The sequence below is a fragment of the Syngnathus typhle genome, linkage group LG4 (genome assembly GCF_033458585.1).
Source record: "Syngnathus typhle isolate RoL2023-S1 ecotype Sweden linkage group LG4, RoL_Styp_1.0, whole genome shotgun sequence".
Classification (NCBI taxonomy): Eukaryota; Metazoa; Chordata; class Actinopteri; order Syngnathiformes; family Syngnathidae; genus Syngnathus; species Syngnathus typhle.
Window position 1 is genome coordinate 8772159 of NC_083741.1, and position 20155 is coordinate 8792313.

The window sequence follows — 20155 nt, forward strand, 5'->3', positions numbered from 1 at the left end:
TCCTGGGACCGGGATCATCGGTCGAGACCGGCGTAACTCTACGACGGCTTCCTACTTATCCGGCCAGTGATGACCGGGTCCCTCGCCTTAGCCTTGCAGCCGCAACCCCTGTGGGGAGTCCGCTCCCTCGTGCTCGTCGGAACCAACGACTTTCGCCATGCTAGCCCGGTGGTGACCATCTGCACGTGCCCCGACTGGGTGCCCAGGATGCTGCTCACACGTTTGCCTGCTTTGTGATGTTTTCACCGATTCCCGACCACGGTTCATTGGGCGCCGTTGAACTGGACTGCCCTTACACCTGTCAATGGACCCCGTGGAGGCTATTTTGTGTGATTTGGGGCGTTCTCTTGTATTGAGGGGTGCTGGTTGGCCGCTGTGACTTTTTTTACTTTGTCTTTTAGCTTTGATTTGCTTTGATGGCTTTTATCTTGAGCACTTTCTGACTTTCTTTGTGGCGCCGTTGTGTGGCAGCCTTATGAGAGCCTATTGAGTGGCGCTCATGCCATCTGTGTCTTTTGTATACCCACTCTGTGGTATGGATACTGCTGGGGCCTGAATTTCCCCAATAAATTTTCAATCAATCAATCAACTGCGGCGCGGCACTGTTGACAAAAGAGTTTTTTTTAAATAACTGAATGTTACGTCAGGCCCGTTCTCAGCTCCTCGTTTGAGTTTGTCACGTTAGCATACCGTATCGTTTAGCCTGTTTTTGCTCGTTCATGTCTGTTCTTGGTGTTGGGTTTTGTCGAATAAATTGCCCCCCAAAATGCGACTTATACTCCGGAGCGACTTATGTTTTTTTTTCACATTTTTGGGCATTTTATGGCTGGAGCGACTTATAGTCCGAAAATTACGGTATATATATGTTTAAATAAACACACACAAGTGCAATTTGTGTGCTTTATTTTGACAACATAAAAGAAACTGCAGCACTATTCCACATGCTCAATGCCAGTTTTATAATGCAGTCCACCAAATACATTTCAAAACCTCTTTTTGTAAAAAGAAAAAAGTGAACAAAGCAAAACAAATGTTCTCCTCCTTTCTCTAGATATGGATGTTGATTATGTGCTCACTAGCCCCACATAAAAAGGGGTTTACTACCTTCTAGGGAGCTCAAACACCTAATAGGCAGCACAGTTGCCATTGGCTCTCGTGTAACAAAACTTGGATCTTTTGTTTTTGGCCCTGGAGTGTTTGGTTAGTCTGTTCAAGCACCTTTATTTTTCAAAATCATCACTTCATACAGTTATTTTGACATTATTAAATATTCAATTGTGACGTGTGTATTTGTCTTTTTCAGTGGATATACAAATGTTGAATAGCCTATGTATGCTACCTCTCTGATCTTATTTGATCCAACAGCAAGAATGGAGCTTTTCTCCAGCACACAGATGCGCATTAGGTCACCCAAGCATTTCCAGCCAATTTTGTTTTGCACTCAAACATAAGTTTTTTTGCTTGCTCGCTAGCCTCCTGATATCCCAGAGGAACTTGACTCAAATTCATTCCACTAAACAGTTGCTACAGCAACACCCCCACAGCAACACAGTCTAACAGTTGGAACAGCTCAATCTGAACCTGACAGAGAATCAAACTGCTGCCTCAGCTAATTCTACATACCTCACTGCCTTCCCAACCAATGTGTGAAGTCTGTCACTTTCCGTTGTCAAAACTTAAAAAACAAAATGGTGGTTGAACAATAGTCTGCTGTTGATTGTTTTTGTCAGTGTGTTATATCAATGCAGCATAGTGAATGACTGGTTAGCACGTCTGCCTCACAGTACAGAGGTTGCGGGTTTGATTCCACCCACGGCCCTCTGTGGAGTTTGCATGTTCTACCTGTGCCTGCGTGGGTTTTCACAGGGTACAAGGTTTCCTCCCACATCGCAAAAACATGCTTGGTAGGCCGATTAAGCACTCATGGATGTATGGATGTTATATGCATTAATCTCTAGCGTCTATGGATTGAACATGAGGTGCCTTCTGATCTCTCTGCACTTGTTCAGTTCCGGCTGTCGGGGGATCTCCACTTCTCAAGGACACAGCTTCAAACTAAATGATAAACCGAAAACAATCAGGCTGCACGGATTGTGTACTTTGTGACAACAAAAAGAATAAGAAAAAGCTCCAACTTTTATAGACAAAAATCCAAGAATGACAGCGTCAAAGAACAATCTTGTGAAGGATTAGGCAATGGCTGAAGATGTCTCACCTCGAACCAACGCCGACTCAATGTGGATGAGAAGGACAACTGATCCGTGGAACAGCAAATGGTGGAGTTCTTATCAAAAAGCATAACACTGGATATCGAAAATGTGGACTCATGCCCCCTGCTTCCCAGGGGTGGAGTCACGGCACCGATGGTTGGGTCAGCGACAACCACGTCGTACTACTGAGATTGACAAGGAGAAAGTTAAAATTGTTTTATTGAAAGAGGGGGAAAAAATCTCAAGGGATCTAATGCTTGTATCAACATGAATCACAGCAAACAAAATGCATTCATTGCTTGGTAAGCTCGTCAACTGTAGAAAGAAGGGAAGATACAAGGGACTTGGACATCCAACTGCAAAATCATAAAAACAAAAAAACGGCTCATCGTCAGAGAATACCAGACCGGTCCAGATCAGCGTGCTGGAGGAGTTGAATAAATTCACAAATCGAGGTGCGTCAAGCCCGATGAAAAAAATCCATGAGGCTAGCTCATGCTACGATCAAATTGTCACCAAGTAAACTGCAAGAACTGATGGATTTCGCTGCACGTTAAGACAACATAAACTTGGAAATAACTCACCATCCAAGATTAACGAAGATATTGATCCGGACCACTATTACTACTGTAATGAAATGCACGAGTGTGGACACTTCTTGAAAATCAGTTCAACAGCCGCATCAATTTGGAAGGAAAGCTGTCCATAATTCATCATTAGTGAAACAATACCAGTGTCAACATGATGAAACGCACTGTGAGTTTTTATGACTTACGACTAACATTCTAAGCAGGGCCATTGCCCTAGATAAAAAGACTTCATCGCGATTTCTGACATTTGGATTATAAAGACTCTTATAAACTTGAGAATCCTGATCATTTGGACAGTAAGACAAAAAAAAAAAAAAAAAAAGGAACCACACAACTTAACTATACAGTACAATTTAGGATGTCACTTTTGGTTTTGTGGTAGAAATATTAATATAAAAGTGTAATTATGGAGTTTAGTGATTTAAATTCTTGGATGAAATTAGGGCAGGACTAGATAAGCACATTTGCTTCATCTCATTACCCATTTCTGCAAGTCATGTGATAACTGCATAAAATCAAATGATGAATGGTGAGAATTTACTAGCCGAAATAAAACAAAATCCTGCTCCCAACCCAAATGAATGCGTTGTGGCTAGACATGTGCAATTTGCGGCAAAATGGTTAAAACTAAAATGCCTAATCGACTCCAGTGGCAGTCAACACACTCTTGATTATGCAAGAACATCCAACAATCAGCGCTATGCAATGCAAATAAACTTGCCTTGCCTAGGAAAGACAGTATAATGTCTATTTAAATCAATATGAGCCTCAAAATGCCAAACAATATTCATATATCATAAATGGGAACATGCATTTCTGCATCCATTTATTTGTTTATATCGTTGATAACTGCAATCACATTCCAAGAACTTCTGCAATTATATCTGCAATAAAGAAAAAAAAAAAAAAAAGCAGATTGGTCATGACATCTTCACCATGTTCAATTTCAGCCCCATTAATTGTTTTCACCAATCTAACACTTTTACGTAGTGTAGTTTGATCACATTCACCTGGATGGGACATGCTTCTCTCCAACTGCTTTAAAGATTCTGCCGGCAGCATGCGGAGCTCATTCTCCAGTCGGCGTTGGCCTTCTAGAGTCAGGTACCAAAAGCAGGACTTCCTTTTACCATCCCTGCACATCTGGTTGCAGGTTTTTCGGAAGCTGCTGTTGAAGCACAGGTTGTGGCGAATTGTGTTTTTCCAGCCATCAGGAGCGGTCTGAAAAAAAGGAAAGTGTTCTCTGGGGATTGGGGAAGAACAGAAAGGGGTTTGAGTTGCGTGAAGTCCAATGTACAATATATTTAAAAATCCCTGAAATCAAAGTCTGACGTTGGCACACATTTTAAATAGATTATCTGCAGTTAACAAAATGTAAAGGAATTCAAACATTTGTAAAAACATTAAGTTGAACCCTTTGCAGTCAGCCTCCTTCCCAATGCTGCACCAGTTCCCCATAATTATGTGGCAGCATCATTTGGATCATTCATGCAAGTCCCTTTCTTTTCTCAACTTTCTGCCCAAAACTACAACCTAAAACTATAACAAGTGATTTGCGCATTTTTGTTGACATGCTGTTTACATTGCCTTTCATTTTGGGATTTTGCCACCATCGATACAGGAAAGCAATCGATCACACGATAGTTGTGCCACCTCAATGGCGAGTCAGGAGAAATTGTTGAAGAAAAAAATATCTTCTTCAATGAGAGCATGTGTTTTACTCCCTTAACACTGAAAGCTGAAGATGACAACTAAGGCAAAGAAATGCCTGCAAATGATATTCCGCTTCTAAAAACGTGTTACATTTGCACTCCGTCTCAACTGTGGTTGAAAATCATGACATGAAAACCTTTCATTTGTACCTTCTTTGCCACATACGGTAGCCATTTTCTGACCTGGTGAAGTTGTAAATCTGTTGAACTTTGAGGCTCCCATTGTGGCTGCTTTTAAGTGCCAGAGCAATGAGGATGTAATAATTCACTGGTGGCCGAGGCCAACATCCTGGCTTCAAGGATTTATCGTCCTGCAAACAAACAGATGCTAATTTAAGGTGGGACTTTCTTTAATTAAGGAACATGCCATTTTACACAGATAGGCAAAGTCATGTGTTAGGACCCCATGTCCTCACCCAAACCTTTGGGGTTCTCCCCTTGCGTTTGCGTTGTGCTGTCTGACATGAGACGGCATCCTTGGTGTCATATAAAAAAAAAATATTTGCATTAATCTCATTCTATCTGTGATCTGATCATTTGTTATACTGTTCTGCAACGGCATCGTTTGGAATGTTTATATAGTACTGTCTAAATGGCGCACACGCGCACACACACACACACACACACACATTCTTCCAACCTGAGGAGATGACGTTTGCTGTTCTCCGACTGGCGAACACGTCATTGGAATTAGGGGTTCCTCGGAACGGTCTTGGTGATTCAGTTGACCTGCAGCGGGTTCTCCGTAGACGATGGGACAGGCAATGTTAGGATTGACTAGGAGCCACGGGTTTGGCTTCACAAAGGTGTCTAACAAAAGAAAATTGGCAGGGCGTGTCATGTCTAAAAAGTTGTTTGTTGTTCTGTACATATTAGCTGAAAACACTACAATTATGCACACATTTGGCAAGGGCTAGAACAAACCATTGACTTTAGTGGAATTACAGTCCCAGTGTAGAGCCAAAACTTCTCTTTTTATATAATCTTTGTTTCTAATCATTTGCACGTAAAAGTGTCACTGGATTAATGTAATTTTTACTGATTAACTTGAAACTGACATCTACTTCATGGTTACTCATTAATCCCAGGGTAACCACTTGGGTATGCACTTCTGAAATCAAATCAATTTTATTTACATCACTATTGAATTGTTTTTATTAATGTAACTGCTTTTAATGGTTTTGCACAAAAATAGAATTTTATTTGCAGCCATTCCATTAATTTGTCCATGTTTACCTTTTCAAATGTTGCATTTAAACATAGCTAGAAAATCACAATGTCCCCTCACTGGTGAATCATTTTTAGAGTAGGCCCACAGGCTACTGATTCCGTGCTTGGGGGGTTAAATGCCGGCAGGAAAACCTTTGGTGACCCCTGGTGTATTGTTGCTTTAAAACAATCCTGTTATTTGTTGCTTTAAGGGAGGGGTCACCAACATGATAGCACCCAAGGACCAGATAAGTAGACCCCAGGGCCGTTTAAAAAAAAAAAAAAGATCAGTGATTTTTTTTTTTTTTTATGAGCAATGTTTTTAAGTGATCATTCGAAAACGATTGTAAAAATAATGTTGCATATTGGTATTTATCTTCCTAATTATTGTGACCAATTGTGAACATAAGTGTCTTTATATTATGTCATGAATTATTCAGATCAGCTGTCACATTTGTTTATTTATTAAGAAATTTCACCAAAAAGTATTTTTCAGATTGATTAGCCAATCGATCATTCCAATTACTCTTAGCCATACTTCTTGTTTCGAGGCAGACATTTCTTTATCACTGAACCGATGTTTTTCCCCAGCCCCGATGACATCCCCACTATTATCATTAAACAATTTGAGCAAATGTGCTACTGATAGTTCTTCACATATCAGCAGGCACAAAATCGCTCTCAGATTCAAATAGTTTGATGGCCCTTGCTTCAAGGTGTCCATATAAAAGGGGTGGAACACTTCACTAAGTTTTGCTGATTGAAGAAAAAGAGTAAAAACTTCACTCACCAGATGTTTCATCATACCAAATGAAGTCATCTTTTCTTTGGGAGGCCAAAGTCCTCTGCGTCACATATGGATCATCAAGTTCATCATCTTGAGGTAAACAACAAAAAAAAAGGCACACAGCTGTCAGATTGCACTTTGATTTTTTTTTTTTATCTCTGACACATTCATTATTTCTTTCTTGAGCCAATGTATGTTATGGAATGTATTTATTTTAATGAGGCTTAGTAAACATTAAATAGAGAGGGAAAAATCTTCATTTATCATAAACATATTAAAATCTAATGACAAGATCAAGCAAAATTAAATAAACTTTTATCCAGATCTGGTCCAAGCATTCAGTGGAATTTTAAATGAACACTTTTTTAAAAAAAATAAAAAAATTAAAAAAGGGTATCACTTTGTTGTTTGGTTGCTGTACCAAATGTAGTTTTGTCCATATGTAAAATATATTGAGAAAAAGCGCAAAAGTATGTCAAGACCAGAGCAACACACACACACACTTAATTCTCTCCTTCATTTTGATGGCGAGTTAAGACAAGTGGCCACTCGAGAGTTGAAACCAAAGAAGACTTTAAATATTCACCATGGCAAAATTGATCAGTAGTTGTTGCCAGTTTGAGCTCCTGGTCCATGTCCCAGTCTGTCAGACCTACGGAGCAGTGCAGGTCAAGGAGTCGAGATTGGGTGTGAAGTTTAAAAGTCATGTCCAAACCTTGAAAAGAATGATTTCTTTTGCTTTTGGCCTTCTTAAACAAACTCAGAGGCTAATGCATGGTGCTGCAGCTGCAGCTCATTGCTCTTAATTGAACCACAACTTCCTTTTAGCACCATTGAATTATGAATCAAATCATTCTCCATTTTATCTTTTTTATTTCAACTTCAGATGCAACAAATGACTTTATAATCACAAAATAATGATCCATAGTCTTTTTGATTCATGATTCATAGTCTTCAGCAGGCCACTTATGATTGATTTCATGACACAATGCTTCGGGCCAGTTTTAATTTAGGAATTTAGTCCATATATAAGGCGCACCATATATAAGGTGGACTATAAAGCACACTGTCGGCTTTTGAGAAGATTTTAGGTTTTTAGGTTCCGCCTTATAGTCCGGAAAATACGGTATATGTGAATGGTGGACTGGTCACCAGTCAAACCTTTCATACAAACAAGCATTTATTCTCATTGTTCTACTTGTGACAAATGTGTCTTAAAGGAACCAAGCAGGTTTATGTGCTGACTTTCGGACCATTATTCTTAGAGCCTGTCAGAACCTAAATAAAACAATGAACAGAAATCTTCATTTTAATTTTTTTTTTAATGTAGCTAAAGTGAAACTGACTTTTTCCAAACATAAATTAGAGCATTCCTTTAATAAATCAATTGCATGAGTCTTGCCAGTCACTGACAATGTGCATAGGATCTTATTCATTTATTTTTCTTGTCACATTGACAACACACTTCACAGGAAACATTATCATATGCAGTAATGCAATTTTTACAGCATGGAAAAACACTTTTTTTTTTTTTTAAATATCTCTTATAGTTATATCTTTTACTTACAACAATGAGCATCATTCGAAAGCTCAATCTTATCACACAACAGATTTGATGCAGAATGGAAATTCATGTTCTATTGCACATCTCATATCGAACAACACTCAAGTTAGCCAGCGAGCATGTAGCAACTAACTCTCCGCTCAGTACATATTTTTTGTGGCAAGGGGACACACACACAGACACGATAAGCCATTCCTACAGGTCCTTGCCCATAACAAAAACATTGACAACTAGGGCTAATGGAATGTTTTCGGTAATTGTGTTGGTTTCATTTCACTGATTGCAGTGAAACAAACATACAAACTCAAACATATGCTACAGGGTACCACCTTCAATTGTTAGTGAGCCTTGGGATGAAAACTATCCCAGAGGATGGATTGATTAGATTTGCTTTATAAATAAAGGACATCTTGACTATACACATTTATCAATTCAGACTCCTGTTGATTTTATTTAGGGCAACAGGGATATCTATCTGAAAGATTTACATACTACCATTTTTAAAATTTGGGGTTGTTACGAAAGATGCGTCCCACAACCAGGCATCATAAAGAACACATGAGATAAAGGAATACCATATAGTACATTGCATTTAATTATAACTGGTGCTTCACCAATGAAATGAAGACTTGTACTAAGGGTCATGGCATGTTTCTTTAGGACCAACAAACACTCAAAACTAAAGAATGAAGGCTGCTTGGCATGGTGGCATGAGATGCTTTAACACCAAGGTAGGAGTGGACATGACATGAGGCTGGATGAAAGCAAAGTGTGGGAGGGATCTTAAAAGATGGGAATGTAGTTGTCAATCTTGGCACGGTGCCGCTGGGCAATGCACTCGGCAATCCAGACAATGTTCCTGCACTCCTGCTCTTTCAGCTTGACGTAAGCGTAGAAAACACTAAAATGGAACTGGTTAAGGAAAGCCAGTTTATTCAGCTTCACCTGCAAACATACGCATGACATGGTCAGTTGTGATTTCTGAAAGAGTACATAATTCACTTCAGCATTCATGTCTCAAAGTGATTGTATTTATTGGGTCTTCCCAACATTTACAGAGCCCTGGCACATACCGGTAACTTAGTACTTTGGGGAACAACAGTACACAAAAAAACCAAATGTGTCTCAAATCAAAAGTCAAAATCAGCTTTATTGTCAATCCCTTCCAGCTTTTATGTCATGGTAGTCACATCTAGATGGGTTAAATAACTAAATAATTTAATAACTGTTATTAAATAAAGTTTCAATAACTTAAAACTTGTGTTGCTAGTGTTCGCTGCACATTAAGTTTATTATGGTCGTCGCTGAGATTTATACCTGTTTTTATGTTTGCAGAGTTCCTTCATTTCTGTCAATAAATGTTATGTTAATAAAAGGTATGCGTCCCCAAAGAACCATCTCTTTCTTGACAATCTTCTTTGTGTATATTCTCTTACAAATGGTAATCAAACATTAAAACACCTGCGGTCCATTGCGGCTCGTATGAACAAAACAAGATTTTCCCCTAATTTTTGCTAGAGCGGCTTAAAATCAGGTGTGGCTTATAGTCCGGAAAATACGGTACTTGATCACACAAGGTTGAAAAAAATCATGTGATTTTAACAGGTCTGCCCAAGGCCGGTCCTTGAGAGTCCTTATTCTGACAGTTTTAGATGTTTTCCTCCGTCAACATACCTATTTCAGCTGATCAGAAAGTTTTGCACAAGTCTGATAATGATCCTAATCATTTGAATCAAGTGTGTTGGACGAGCGATACATCTAAAACATGCTTTTAAAAATTGGACGGGCAGTCCTATTTTAAAGCTGTTTATCAAGAAGTGATTGCTCTTTTTTTGTCACCTCATGCTCAAAGAAGCGATCCTCCAGTGTTTTGTCGCCTGGGTTGCTGCCAGCACCCTCAAACAGCAGCTTGTACTCCTGAAAAATACACAAACAAACATGCCCAAGTGAGCAATTGGATGCCCGCAAACAGATTTACAAAGTTGGTGTTTGCTGCTCAAACGCATTTCACAGAGAATAAATACTGTATTTTCCGGACTATAAGTCACAGGTTTTTTCATAGTTTGGCTGGGGTTGGGACTTACTCTGGAACGACTTATGTGAAATTATTAACACATTGTTATGTCATTTCCAGACTAAACCACAAGAGGGCCCTCTAGGCCTGTGGAATAATTGGAACTTCAACTGACGAGGAGTCTGACGTAAGCGACGTAGAAGCGATAGTGTCGCATCTTCTATCTCCGGAGTTGTTTAAAAGTGACTGAGGGTGAAGATTTCATTGGATTTGGTGATTTGGAGTGACACGGATGGTTTGGTAAACTTGTTAGCATGGTATTTATGCTATCGTTATCTGAGTAACTCTTAATATGTTATGTTAACATAACAGGCACCTTACCTTTTCAGTTCGTTGTTTATGGGTCATGTAACGTTAGCATATCGTACAATTATTCAGCCAGTTGTTGCCTCTAATCTATTTTTATTTTAAATTGCCTTTCAAGATGACATGTCTGTTCTTGGTGTTGGATTTTAGCAAATAAATTGCCCCCAAAAATAACTAATACTCCAGTGTGACATATATGTCTTTTCCTTCTTATGCATTTGATGGCTGGTGTGACTTGTATTCCGGAGCGACTTATATCCCAGAAAATACGGTAGCTAAATTGTGCAGGCCTATTGTGAAGATAAGCAGAAAAAAATAGGACTTACGGGGTAGTAATCAGCCACAGCCTTGACCTGCTCATAGTCATCCGCCCGGGCCAGTTGAGCAAGGCCTTCTGGGTAAAGCTTGCCACAGTGAGGAAAGAGCTTAGCACGATCCTCCTTGGAGAGCTCTGTGCCAAATGAGTTGATGGTGATGATGAAGGCTCTTCTGTCGGCCTCGAACTGCAGCGAAGACAGGAAGGTTAGAGCAGAGCTAGGCAAAGTGCAGCCTAAAGTAAAACGCCTCTACGTACATCTTTAATCAAAGCTTCATGGTCAAGAGCAAATCCTGAAATATTCATACTTCCTAAATTTGGGGCTATTCCTTAGGATAATCAGCGCTTGACCACCCTGTCAAGAGGTTTTAAAACAACAACCTGCAAGTGCATCAACTAAATCTGTTTTCTTCAATTTACAAGACAAGACACTCACCTCCAAGATGGGGCACATGGTATCAGCTGTAGTTCCTCCCAGGTTGGAACAGAACTTGTAAAATGCTTCGAGATAAGCCTGGGAAAACAATACACAGACAGCAAATAAAGTGACTGTCAGGGGTAAAACCTTGTGAATTGGACCATATTGAAAAAATTGCAACTTCACTAGTGACCACATAATCTCAAATACACATCACACGTTATCTGCAAGAAACTTGTATTGATTGTGCGAAACATTCACTATACTTGGTTGTTTCTTCTGCTGTTGTTGAGTCCATCTAAAAGTTGAATGCAATAAATAATTGTTTGACCACCTTTAAATGTTTTACCTTGTAGAGTGTATTACGGATAATTTCAATGTTCATTTCATCCAAGTCCTGTTCAGATATACAATCCTGGAAAAATGCAGCTGAAAGCAAAGCAAGACAGAAAATGAATTGTTCCTCATGCACCCTCTGTTCTGCAATAGGCAATAAGAAGATTTAATGTCCACTTGACTAAGTCAGAGGGCAATTACCAAGGGGTGTGTCCACCAGAATGGCATTGTACAGCTCAGCTGGAGTCTGAGCAATATTAACCGCCTCCATCTGCTCAAAGCTGCCCAGAGGGTGACACTTGGGCACCAGCTCAGAGATGGCGCGCTGATGAAGGGTTCCCGTAATGAGCAGGATGACATTATCTATCATGTAGCTGTACCTGCGGCCAGCACCAGAGAGACAAAACATATCAGTAATGGTTTTCCACACATCAGCAACACCTCGTATATTGATACCCGTTACAATCCGGCAAACTACTTCAATGATGGTCCAGCATTTAGTGTTCTTACACAGAATATGCAAGCTTATACTGGACCTCACTCAGTAGCTTGTGTCAATGTTCAAAATATTCCAACATAAGAGGGACTTCCTCACGTAATGAAATCCATGAAGCTGGCCAGTGGCTCATATGACTGGTTCCTCATGTGGCGAAACTCAACGACCATCTTCTCCTTCAACTTATCATCAATGACAGACACGGCAAGAGGTGACGCCTCGTTAGCCAAGAAGCTGCCATAGTCTGTGCTCTGCAAGTGAAGTTTCAGGTCTGCAAGGGAGAGAGAGAGGGAGAGAGACGGGGGGAGATTGCTGTCGCTATTTATTTAATTAGTACTGCATGTTATTTATGCGGCTTTAGAAAACAAGTTTAAAAAAAATAAAAGGTTAATTTTACACTTGTTGCCGTGCAAGTGTGAGCTTAGGCGAAACGAAACCGAGGCAAGCACGAATTGGATTGGGTAGCACTGTAGTTCCTATTTTACGGATGACAATAACCAAAACGAATAAAGCAAATAGATTGGTAGTCTTGAAATTAAATAAAGACGGAAAATTATTTACGTCAACTAATCGGTAATGTAAATGAATCCGGTCAGTGTGTCCAGAATATCTATCTGTCATTCGTGTAATTAGCTTGCACGGCTAGCGAACGGTTCTCACATAAATCTCACCTTCGAGGGTTTCACATTGTACGAGGTTTAAGTAATCGGCCTGAGACAGTATTCCAGCTTTAAATCCCCTGACCAGGCCCTCAAGGTAGCCATTATCAACGTTAAAATAAAGCTCAGAGAAAGGCATCTTGTCTGATCGTTAGATCTCCCGGCCGTAGAATCGTTTGCCTGGTTGCTTAGCGTTAGCATTAGCATCAGCTGACTAAACCATGTGACGGTCACCTGATCAGCCTATACGGCGCTTCCGCTCACCCTACTTGTCGTTTAGGAAAAGGTACACTAGATGAAGCCAATACTTTATTTTAAATGTATTGTGAAAAGCAAAAGAAAAAATAGAAGCAACAAAGTGCTCCCAAGTTAAAATTTTGAGAATGCATTTTCTCAAGAAATCGTTTACAAATGATCAGACTGAACGAATTTTTCTTTTTTTCAAATGATTCCCAATTGTGTTAAATAAAACGCGGCAGCTCCGGGGTTTGATTCCGACTCCAGCTTTCCTGTGTGCCGTTTGCATGTTTTCCCCGTTCCCGTGCCCCGATTCAGAAAGTGGATGGATGGGACAGAATAAGCACAACATTTTGGAAGTTGAATTGAATTAAAAATACACAAAGTACCGAATAAAACAAAACACAAAAACTGCCTTTCACTTGGGAATTTGGGAGAAAAGAAGGTGGTTGGAATAACATGAAAAGTTTCAAGTTGGAACAGTTTGGATCAATTATATTTTGGAAAGCTGTCAAAAATTAAGACGACTTGGATATCGATTGGGCGGTTTGGCGGCGCACTGGGTAGCACGTCCGCCTCACAGTTAGGAAGGTCCGGGTTCGATTCCACCTCCGGCCCTCCCTGTGTGGAGTTTGCATGTTCTCCCTGGGCCCGCGTGCGTTTTCTCCGGGCACTCCGGTTTCCTCCCACATCCCAAACACATGCTTGGTAGGCCGATTGAGTGTGAGTGTGAGTGTGAGTGTGAGTGTGAGTGTGAGTGTGAGTGTGAGTGTGAGTGTGAGTGTGAGTGTGAGTGTGAGTGTGAGTGTGAGTGTGAGTGTGAGTGTGAGTGTGAGTGTGAGTGTGAGTGTGAGTGTGAGTGTGAGTGTGAGTGTGAGTGTGAGTGTGAGTGTGAGTGTGCGTGTGCGTGTGAGTGTGCGTGTGAGTGTGAGTGTGCGTGTGCGTGTGAGTGTGCGTGTGCGTGTGAGTGTGAGTGTGCGTGTGAGTGTGCGTGTGAGTGTGCGTGTGCGTGTGCGTGTGCGTGTGAGTGTGCGTGTGAGTGTGCGTGTGAGTGTGCGTGTGAGTGTGAGTGTGAGTGTGCGTGTGAGTGTGAGTGTGCGTGTGCGTGTGCGTGTGAGTGTGAGTGTGAGTGTGAGTGTGCGTGTGAGTGTGAGTGTGCGTGTGCGTGTGAGTGTGCGTGTGCGTGTGAGTGTGAGTGTGCGTGTGCGTGTGCGTGTGCGTGTGCGTGTGCGTGTGCGTGTGCGTGTGCGTGTGCGTGTGCGTGTGCGTGTGCGTGTGCGTGTGCGTGTGCGTGTGCGTGTGAGTGTGCGTGTGAGTGTGAGTGTGAGTGTGAGTGTGCGTGTGAGTGTGAGTGCGTATGGTTGTTTGTCTCTGTGTGCCCTGCGATTGGCTGGCAACTGGTTCAGGGTGTCCCCGCCTACTGCCCGATGACAGCTGGGATAGGCTCCAGCACGCCCGCGACCCCCGTGGGGACTAAGCGGTACAGAAAATGGATGGATGGATGGATATCGATTGCCTTTGAAGTTTTAATCTCATTTGAAACCCTGATTGATTATATCAACCACCAAACCGCATCTTTTTGGCTTCTCCACGACGAAGTTACATACATACATCCCGGCCTGTCACAATAAGAAAAAATTCCAGTTAATATATTTCCTAAGAAACTTGTTGATATATTGTTGATGTTGTTTTTTAATTGACTCATGCTCGTTTGAAACCCGGGCTTCTTTAAAACCCTGCGGTCAAATTTTGACAGCTGACTGTTTCAACACAATTTTGGGCCAGCAGCAAAATTAATTGTTAATGTAAGTCTGCAGTGGCTCTGTGGGACAAGGCACAGGGCACGTTTATTTTTTCATTGCCAGAGCTGATGACTCAACAGGGTGAGAAAAAAAAAAACTCACTGTCTGCCCTCAAACTAGATTTGGCACGGCTGACATTCAGGACATACTGTATGTGAACGTAAACAAAAGAATTATATCACACAGAATACACCCACCTCTTTGTGTTTCTTTTTTAAAAAGATCTATACATACAGTTGCATTACGCTGAAATTTGAAAAAACACAGCAGATAGCTGTGATTTACAATTAAAATTTTACAAAACGCATACTGTAAATTGCCAATCTTAAAATCTGTAGCCCAGAATAATATGAAGCACCACTACATTCCCGTTGAATGAAGAACAATTTGTTCTGAAACGCTGGCTCAGGAAGTTCACATTACAATTACGTCGGTGTTCAGCACGTAGTAACTGACAGCTTCTATAGATTCTCATTAGTGATTGTCAATTATCATAGTTTCAAAACTGTGAGACATTTTCTTGGAAGGCAATTGCTGGTAGAGTACTTGGCAGATATCAGGAGGCAATTAAAAAAATGTTGGCCAGTTTGGTGAATTCTCTTCGGTGGTCAGCTGGTCTTCAAAGGTGGAAAGGTGGCTGGCTTGGGGAAGGAATTAAGAGAGATTTAAGAGTTTGATAAAAGCATGATGAAAGTGAACCAAGGAGATGAAAGGTGAGCTATGAGGAACAAAGACAAAAACAAAATAAACTAATTTGAAGGGTTGATCTGTTACCACCATTCATTACAGCAAACCAACACAAATGTGTCATTTAAACCGCAAGTGTTGTTCTTCTTTCGTGTAACGTCAGATGTCCAACTCGGTGTCGCGTAGCTATGCCCGCATCTCTGGACCTAGGTCGAAGAGGCTGGCTTCCGAGGGTGGTCCATATAAGGGGCAGATGTTGATTATATGGTCGGCGGTCTGCTCAGGGTCACCACACTCGCATGCCGCACTGTCCGCCAAGCCCCACGTCTTCATTGATGACCCAAAGCGACCGACCCCAGTCCGTAGGCGGTTCAGCGTGGTCCATTGCCGGTGTGGTAGATCGTCTCCTCCGATGGCGCCATCTCCTGGGTCCCAAATGTAGCGGTGGACTCGGGAGGGTCCGGCCGACTCCCACTCCTGCTTCCAAGCTGCTGCCAACCATGCATCTCTGGAGATGTCCTCAGAGGTGGAGTTGAGCATCTCTTGTGCTGCCTTGTTGTAGGGGTGGCGGGACTTGAGTCTGCTTGGAGGTGCTGGTGTTATTGTGGTGTTGTGCAAGATGTGCCAGTCATATTTTTGTGCCTTCCTGGCCAGGGCGAGGATGGCAGCCTCCCGTCGGAGGCCGGCCGGTGCTATTCCCGCGAGGACCGGCAAGAGGGACACAGGAGTAGGTTTCAAGCATCCAGTTATTATCCGGAGGGAGGTATTAATAGCCACGTCGACCTTTCTCGCATGCGGGCTTCTGCTCCAGACTGGGCTGCAGTATTCTGCTGCAGAGAAGACCAGGGCTTGGGTGGATATTCGTAGCGTCTTAGCGGAGGCTCCCCAGGTTTTTCAAGCGAGGCGGCGGATCAGCGCGGCTCTGGATGTCACCTTGGCCTTGACTTCTTCCAGGTGTTGTTTGAAGGATAATGTCCGATCCAGGCGCACTCCAAGGTACTTCGGGGCTTGCTGGACCTCCAGACATTTGTTGTCTACGCGGACTTTTCTCTGGTGCTAAGGTGGTATGCCGCTGCGACTGTCTTTCCGACGCTGAGCTGTAGACGCCACCTCCGAAGGTATCCTACCAGTGTGCCCATGTCTTCATTAAGACCCTCTTCCATCGCCTTCCATGTTGGTCGGCTCAGCATGATGGCAAGGTCGTCTGCGTAGCCGTACTTTCTCGATGTTGTATCAGGTAGGTCGTGGATGTAAACATTGAACAACATCGGGGAGAGGACAGACCCCTGCGGTACCCCGTTCCTCAGCCTTCTGAGCCTACTGCACTGGCCACTGCTGGTCTGGAGGATGAAGCTGCGGTTGGAAATTGTCTCCATGATGAACTTCACCATGTGCCGGTCTGGTATTGTCCTCAGCAGCTTCAGGTGGAGTCCCCGGTGCCACACGGTGTCTTATGCAGCCGTCAGATCCAGGTACACTACCCCAGCTTTCTCCCTGTCCTGGAAGCTGTCCTCGATGTCCTGACAGAGTAGTGTTACCTGGTCTGCTGTTGATCTTCCACGGCGGAAACCAGCTTGTTCCCGTGGGAGCTGTGAGTCCACCACTGGCTCGATGCGGCTATGGCTCATCTTCTCCAAGATCTTAAATGGGACACAGAGCAGCGAGATTGGTCTGTATGACTTAGGATCTTCTGCAGGTTTATTTGGCTTCGGCAGAGCTATGACAGAGGCACGGCGCCAAGTCTTTGGGAGCTTTAATCTCCGGTAGCATGATGTAAAGAAAGCACAGAGCCAACCAGATGTTGTTGTGCTCTGGTGGATGACAAACTCTGGGTGGATGTTGTCACGGCCAGGGGATTTGCCTGGCTTGAGCTTGCTCAAGGCCTCACTGAGTTCCTCTGCTGTGAATTCTCCCGAGAGGTTGGAATCGACACTGGGCGCTCCCGAGAGACCAGACACCTCACACGATATCAGTCGGGCAAAAACTTTGTCAGCATCCGGGAAGCGGCCGTTCTTCAGGAGATGGGATGCAATGGCATTTGCTGTGACTGGGCAGCTGTGGCGTGTTGTATTTCTGCCTGTGAGCTGGTTGATGGTCTGCCACGCCTTGCGACTACTAGAATGGGTGAAGTCGATTGATTCGACGACTTCTGTTCATCTGGCCCTACGGGTGATATCCAGCGTCTGGAGTAGTGCTGCTGCAGTCATGTCCACCTCTTCTCTGGAGATAGCCCTCTGGTGATCACACAGAAGGCGGCTGCATTCCTTGTCCCAACCCGGGATGTAGTTCCTGTTATAGCCCCGTGGGATGGTCTTCTTTGCCGCACCCAGGAGGACCTGGCAGTAGGCTGCATAGGCAGCATCCAGATCGGCTGTGTCTGGCAGGCCAGCTGACCTTCTTTCAGTCTCCTCAGCATACGACTCCCAGTTGGCCTTTCGGAAGTTCCATCGCTTGACGGGTTTCCCTGGTACCGGTTCCACCAGTGCTGGGACTTTAATGATGGATGGCCGGTGATGTGATCGGGGAAACCTATCCAGACTGCGTCTCTCCGGTTTCGGGTCGTTACTGTGGCAGATGGCAAAGGCCAGGTCCGGGCTGGTGGAGGTGTTCCAGCGTGCAGAGAAGAACGTTGGAGGCTCCTTGGGGTCGTACAGCAGCAGAGCATCAGTGTTGGACAAATTTCACCACACCCAGATGCGTGTCTGACGATCATTGGGACTTGAAAAAAAGTCAAAATTTGGGTGCGTATTATACATGGGTACAGGCTTTTTTCCAGCATCGACATGCCATTTTTAGGGTGCGTATTATACATGGGGGCGCATTATACATGGAAAAAAACGGTACAATAAAAGCTACAAAGTAAACTGACAAATAACCCGTTTTCAAATCAGACAAGTAAAAACTGGTTAAATATTTAAAAATATATATATTAAAAGTGAAGACAATTTGCAATTCTAGTAATGACACAACTTTGATGCACAATTTGTCTTCGCTGGGCACATAAAATGATGTGGTGGGTTGTATCTGGCCCCCGGGCCTTGAGTTTGACACTGGTGATTTAGTGTTTTGTTCTAGTTCTTTAATGTCATGATTATGATTATTATGGTTGTGTTTTTAACTAGGTTTTTTATATTTGAAAAATAGGGAACATCGGCCAAGGGACGACAGATTCCATCCAATTTCTGAACTGCTTTTGCTCTTGGGTCCTGGGTGTGCTTAAGCCTTTCCCAGCTGACTTTGAGCATACAACGTGAACTGGTTGCCAGATAATTGCAAGGTAAACACAGACAAAAGAAAGTACTCATAATTACATAGAAAGTAGGGGTGTAACGATACATCGATACACATCGATTAATCGATATAATGCTCTGCGATTTATTGGCATCGATGCTAAAGGTAAACATCGATTTATATCGCCGTGTTTGACCTCGGACATTAGACGCGACTTTATTTTGAAATCCAGTTCATTGTTGCTTGCTTCCTCTTTCCGGGAGCAGTGCGCGGCGTTGCTGCACGTGAAAGGGGAGTCGACAACTAGCACGCGGCTCCTGGGCTGGTGCTATGGCTAGTGTCCAAAAAGACGAGGAAATTTGCTCCCCTTTAGGCTTCAAGTCATTCGTTTGGAAGCACTTTGGATTCCAAAGAAAAGATGGCTCAACGGACAAGACACGTGCAGTTTGTAAATCCTGCTATGCGGTGATCAAATATTCAGGGAGCACAAATCTCGCCGCACATTTAAAGAAAAAAGACGACATCAAAGTTCAGTGTTAAAGTAAGGAATTTGTATACTACAATACTCTTGTAATTTCCTAAATAAAGAGTTTGCAGTACCTTGTTGATTTTGCGTATGAATTGTTATAAATCAGGATATTGTTCTATATTTTTTATTTAAAAAAAAAAAATCGATCGTAGAGCACTATATCGCGATATATCGTGAATGAATCGCAGCAGGCTTTAAGATATCGGTAAATATCGTATCGTAGTTCTTTATATCGATATTATATCGTATCGTGACAAAACCCGCGATTTACACCCCTAATAGAAAGACAATTATGAGTGCCCATTTAACCGACTTAGGTGCCAAATTAATTTGAATGTGGGAGGTAACCAGTGTAGCATGAGAAAATCCACGCAGGCACAGGTCTAACATGCAAACTTTACACAATAAGGCCCGAGCAGGGATTGAACTGTAGAGAGGAAGTGCTAACAAGTGTTCCACCTTGCTGCTGCCATGAAACAAACACGTTAAATTCTAAACTCAAATTGGAAACCGACAAATACATCGTTTTGTGGAAATGCTATCCCTTATTGGTCTTCCAATCATTCTTTCTGAAAGAAAGTCAGAGTATGTCTTAGTAGTATGTCATCTCACCTCATCACAAAGAGGAAGAACACTTTGCAGCAATATGTTACACATGTCTTTGCCTTCAGTTTGAATCTGCAGCACAAATGTTTGGATCTCAATTAGACTGATCCAATACAAATTGTTTTGAGCAACTGGGTGGATTATTTCATCATTCATTGAAAAAAGGCAAATTGAATTCTTGTTTCCCATAAATTGTATGGTTTATGAGTTTTTAATTATTTATTTGTATACGCACTAGATATCCTTTTGCTTTCCCGCCTTTTACGGACAGTATAAAACCTTCTAACCTGGAGAGTGGGGGTTGTTGTTTTGTCTGCTGCAGTTCCTCGTGCACTGACCTCCATTAAACAACCCAAGATCTTGCCAATAAAGATCCAACTGTTACA

The 20155-nt window shown here is 42.5% G+C and overlaps 2 protein-coding genes across 2 annotated transcripts; both read right to left on the reverse strand.

Annotated features, from left to right (window-relative positions):
* Positions 1-3655: 3655 nt before the first annotated feature.
* Positions 3656-7305, reverse strand: foxr1 (forkhead box R1). The gene is given in 7 exon segments (XM_061276667.1): positions 3656-3684; positions 3811-4043; positions 4696-4823; positions 4935-4988; positions 5153-5322; positions 6512-6598; positions 7095-7305. Coding segments are annotated over 7 exon segments (912 nt in total).
* A 624-nt stretch (positions 7306-7929) lies between these two features.
* LOC133152984 (V-type proton ATPase subunit d 1) lies at positions 7930-12899 on the reverse strand. The gene is made up of 8 exons (XM_061276989.1): positions 12690-12899; positions 12118-12289; positions 11724-11902; positions 11536-11615; positions 11205-11282; positions 10779-10955; positions 9912-9989; positions 7930-9017 (listed from the first exon to the last, which is right to left on the reverse strand). The coding sequence occupies exons 1-8, from the start codon at positions 12814-12816 to the stop codon at positions 8856-8858; spliced, it is 1053 nt and encodes a 350-aa protein (XP_061132973.1). The 5' UTR covers positions 12817-12899; the 3' UTR covers positions 7930-8855.
* Between the last annotated feature and the right edge of the window lie 7256 nt (positions 12900-20155).

Bases quoted from the DNA above. Each gene is read 5' to 3' on its own strand.
- LOC133152984 (XM_061276989.1), bottom strand. From the start codon at position 12,816: ATGCCTTTCTCTGAGCTTTATTTTAACGTTGATAATGGCTACCTTGAG. The intron at 12,290-12,689 runs GTGAGATTTATG...TCTCCCTTGCAG, and splicing joins ACAATGTGAAACCCTCGAAG to ACCTGAAACTTCACTTGCAG. The intron at 10,956-11,204 runs GTGAGTGTCTTG...TCTTCGCTGCAG, and splicing joins CCATGTGCCCCATCTTGGAG to TTCGAGGCCGACAGAAGAGC.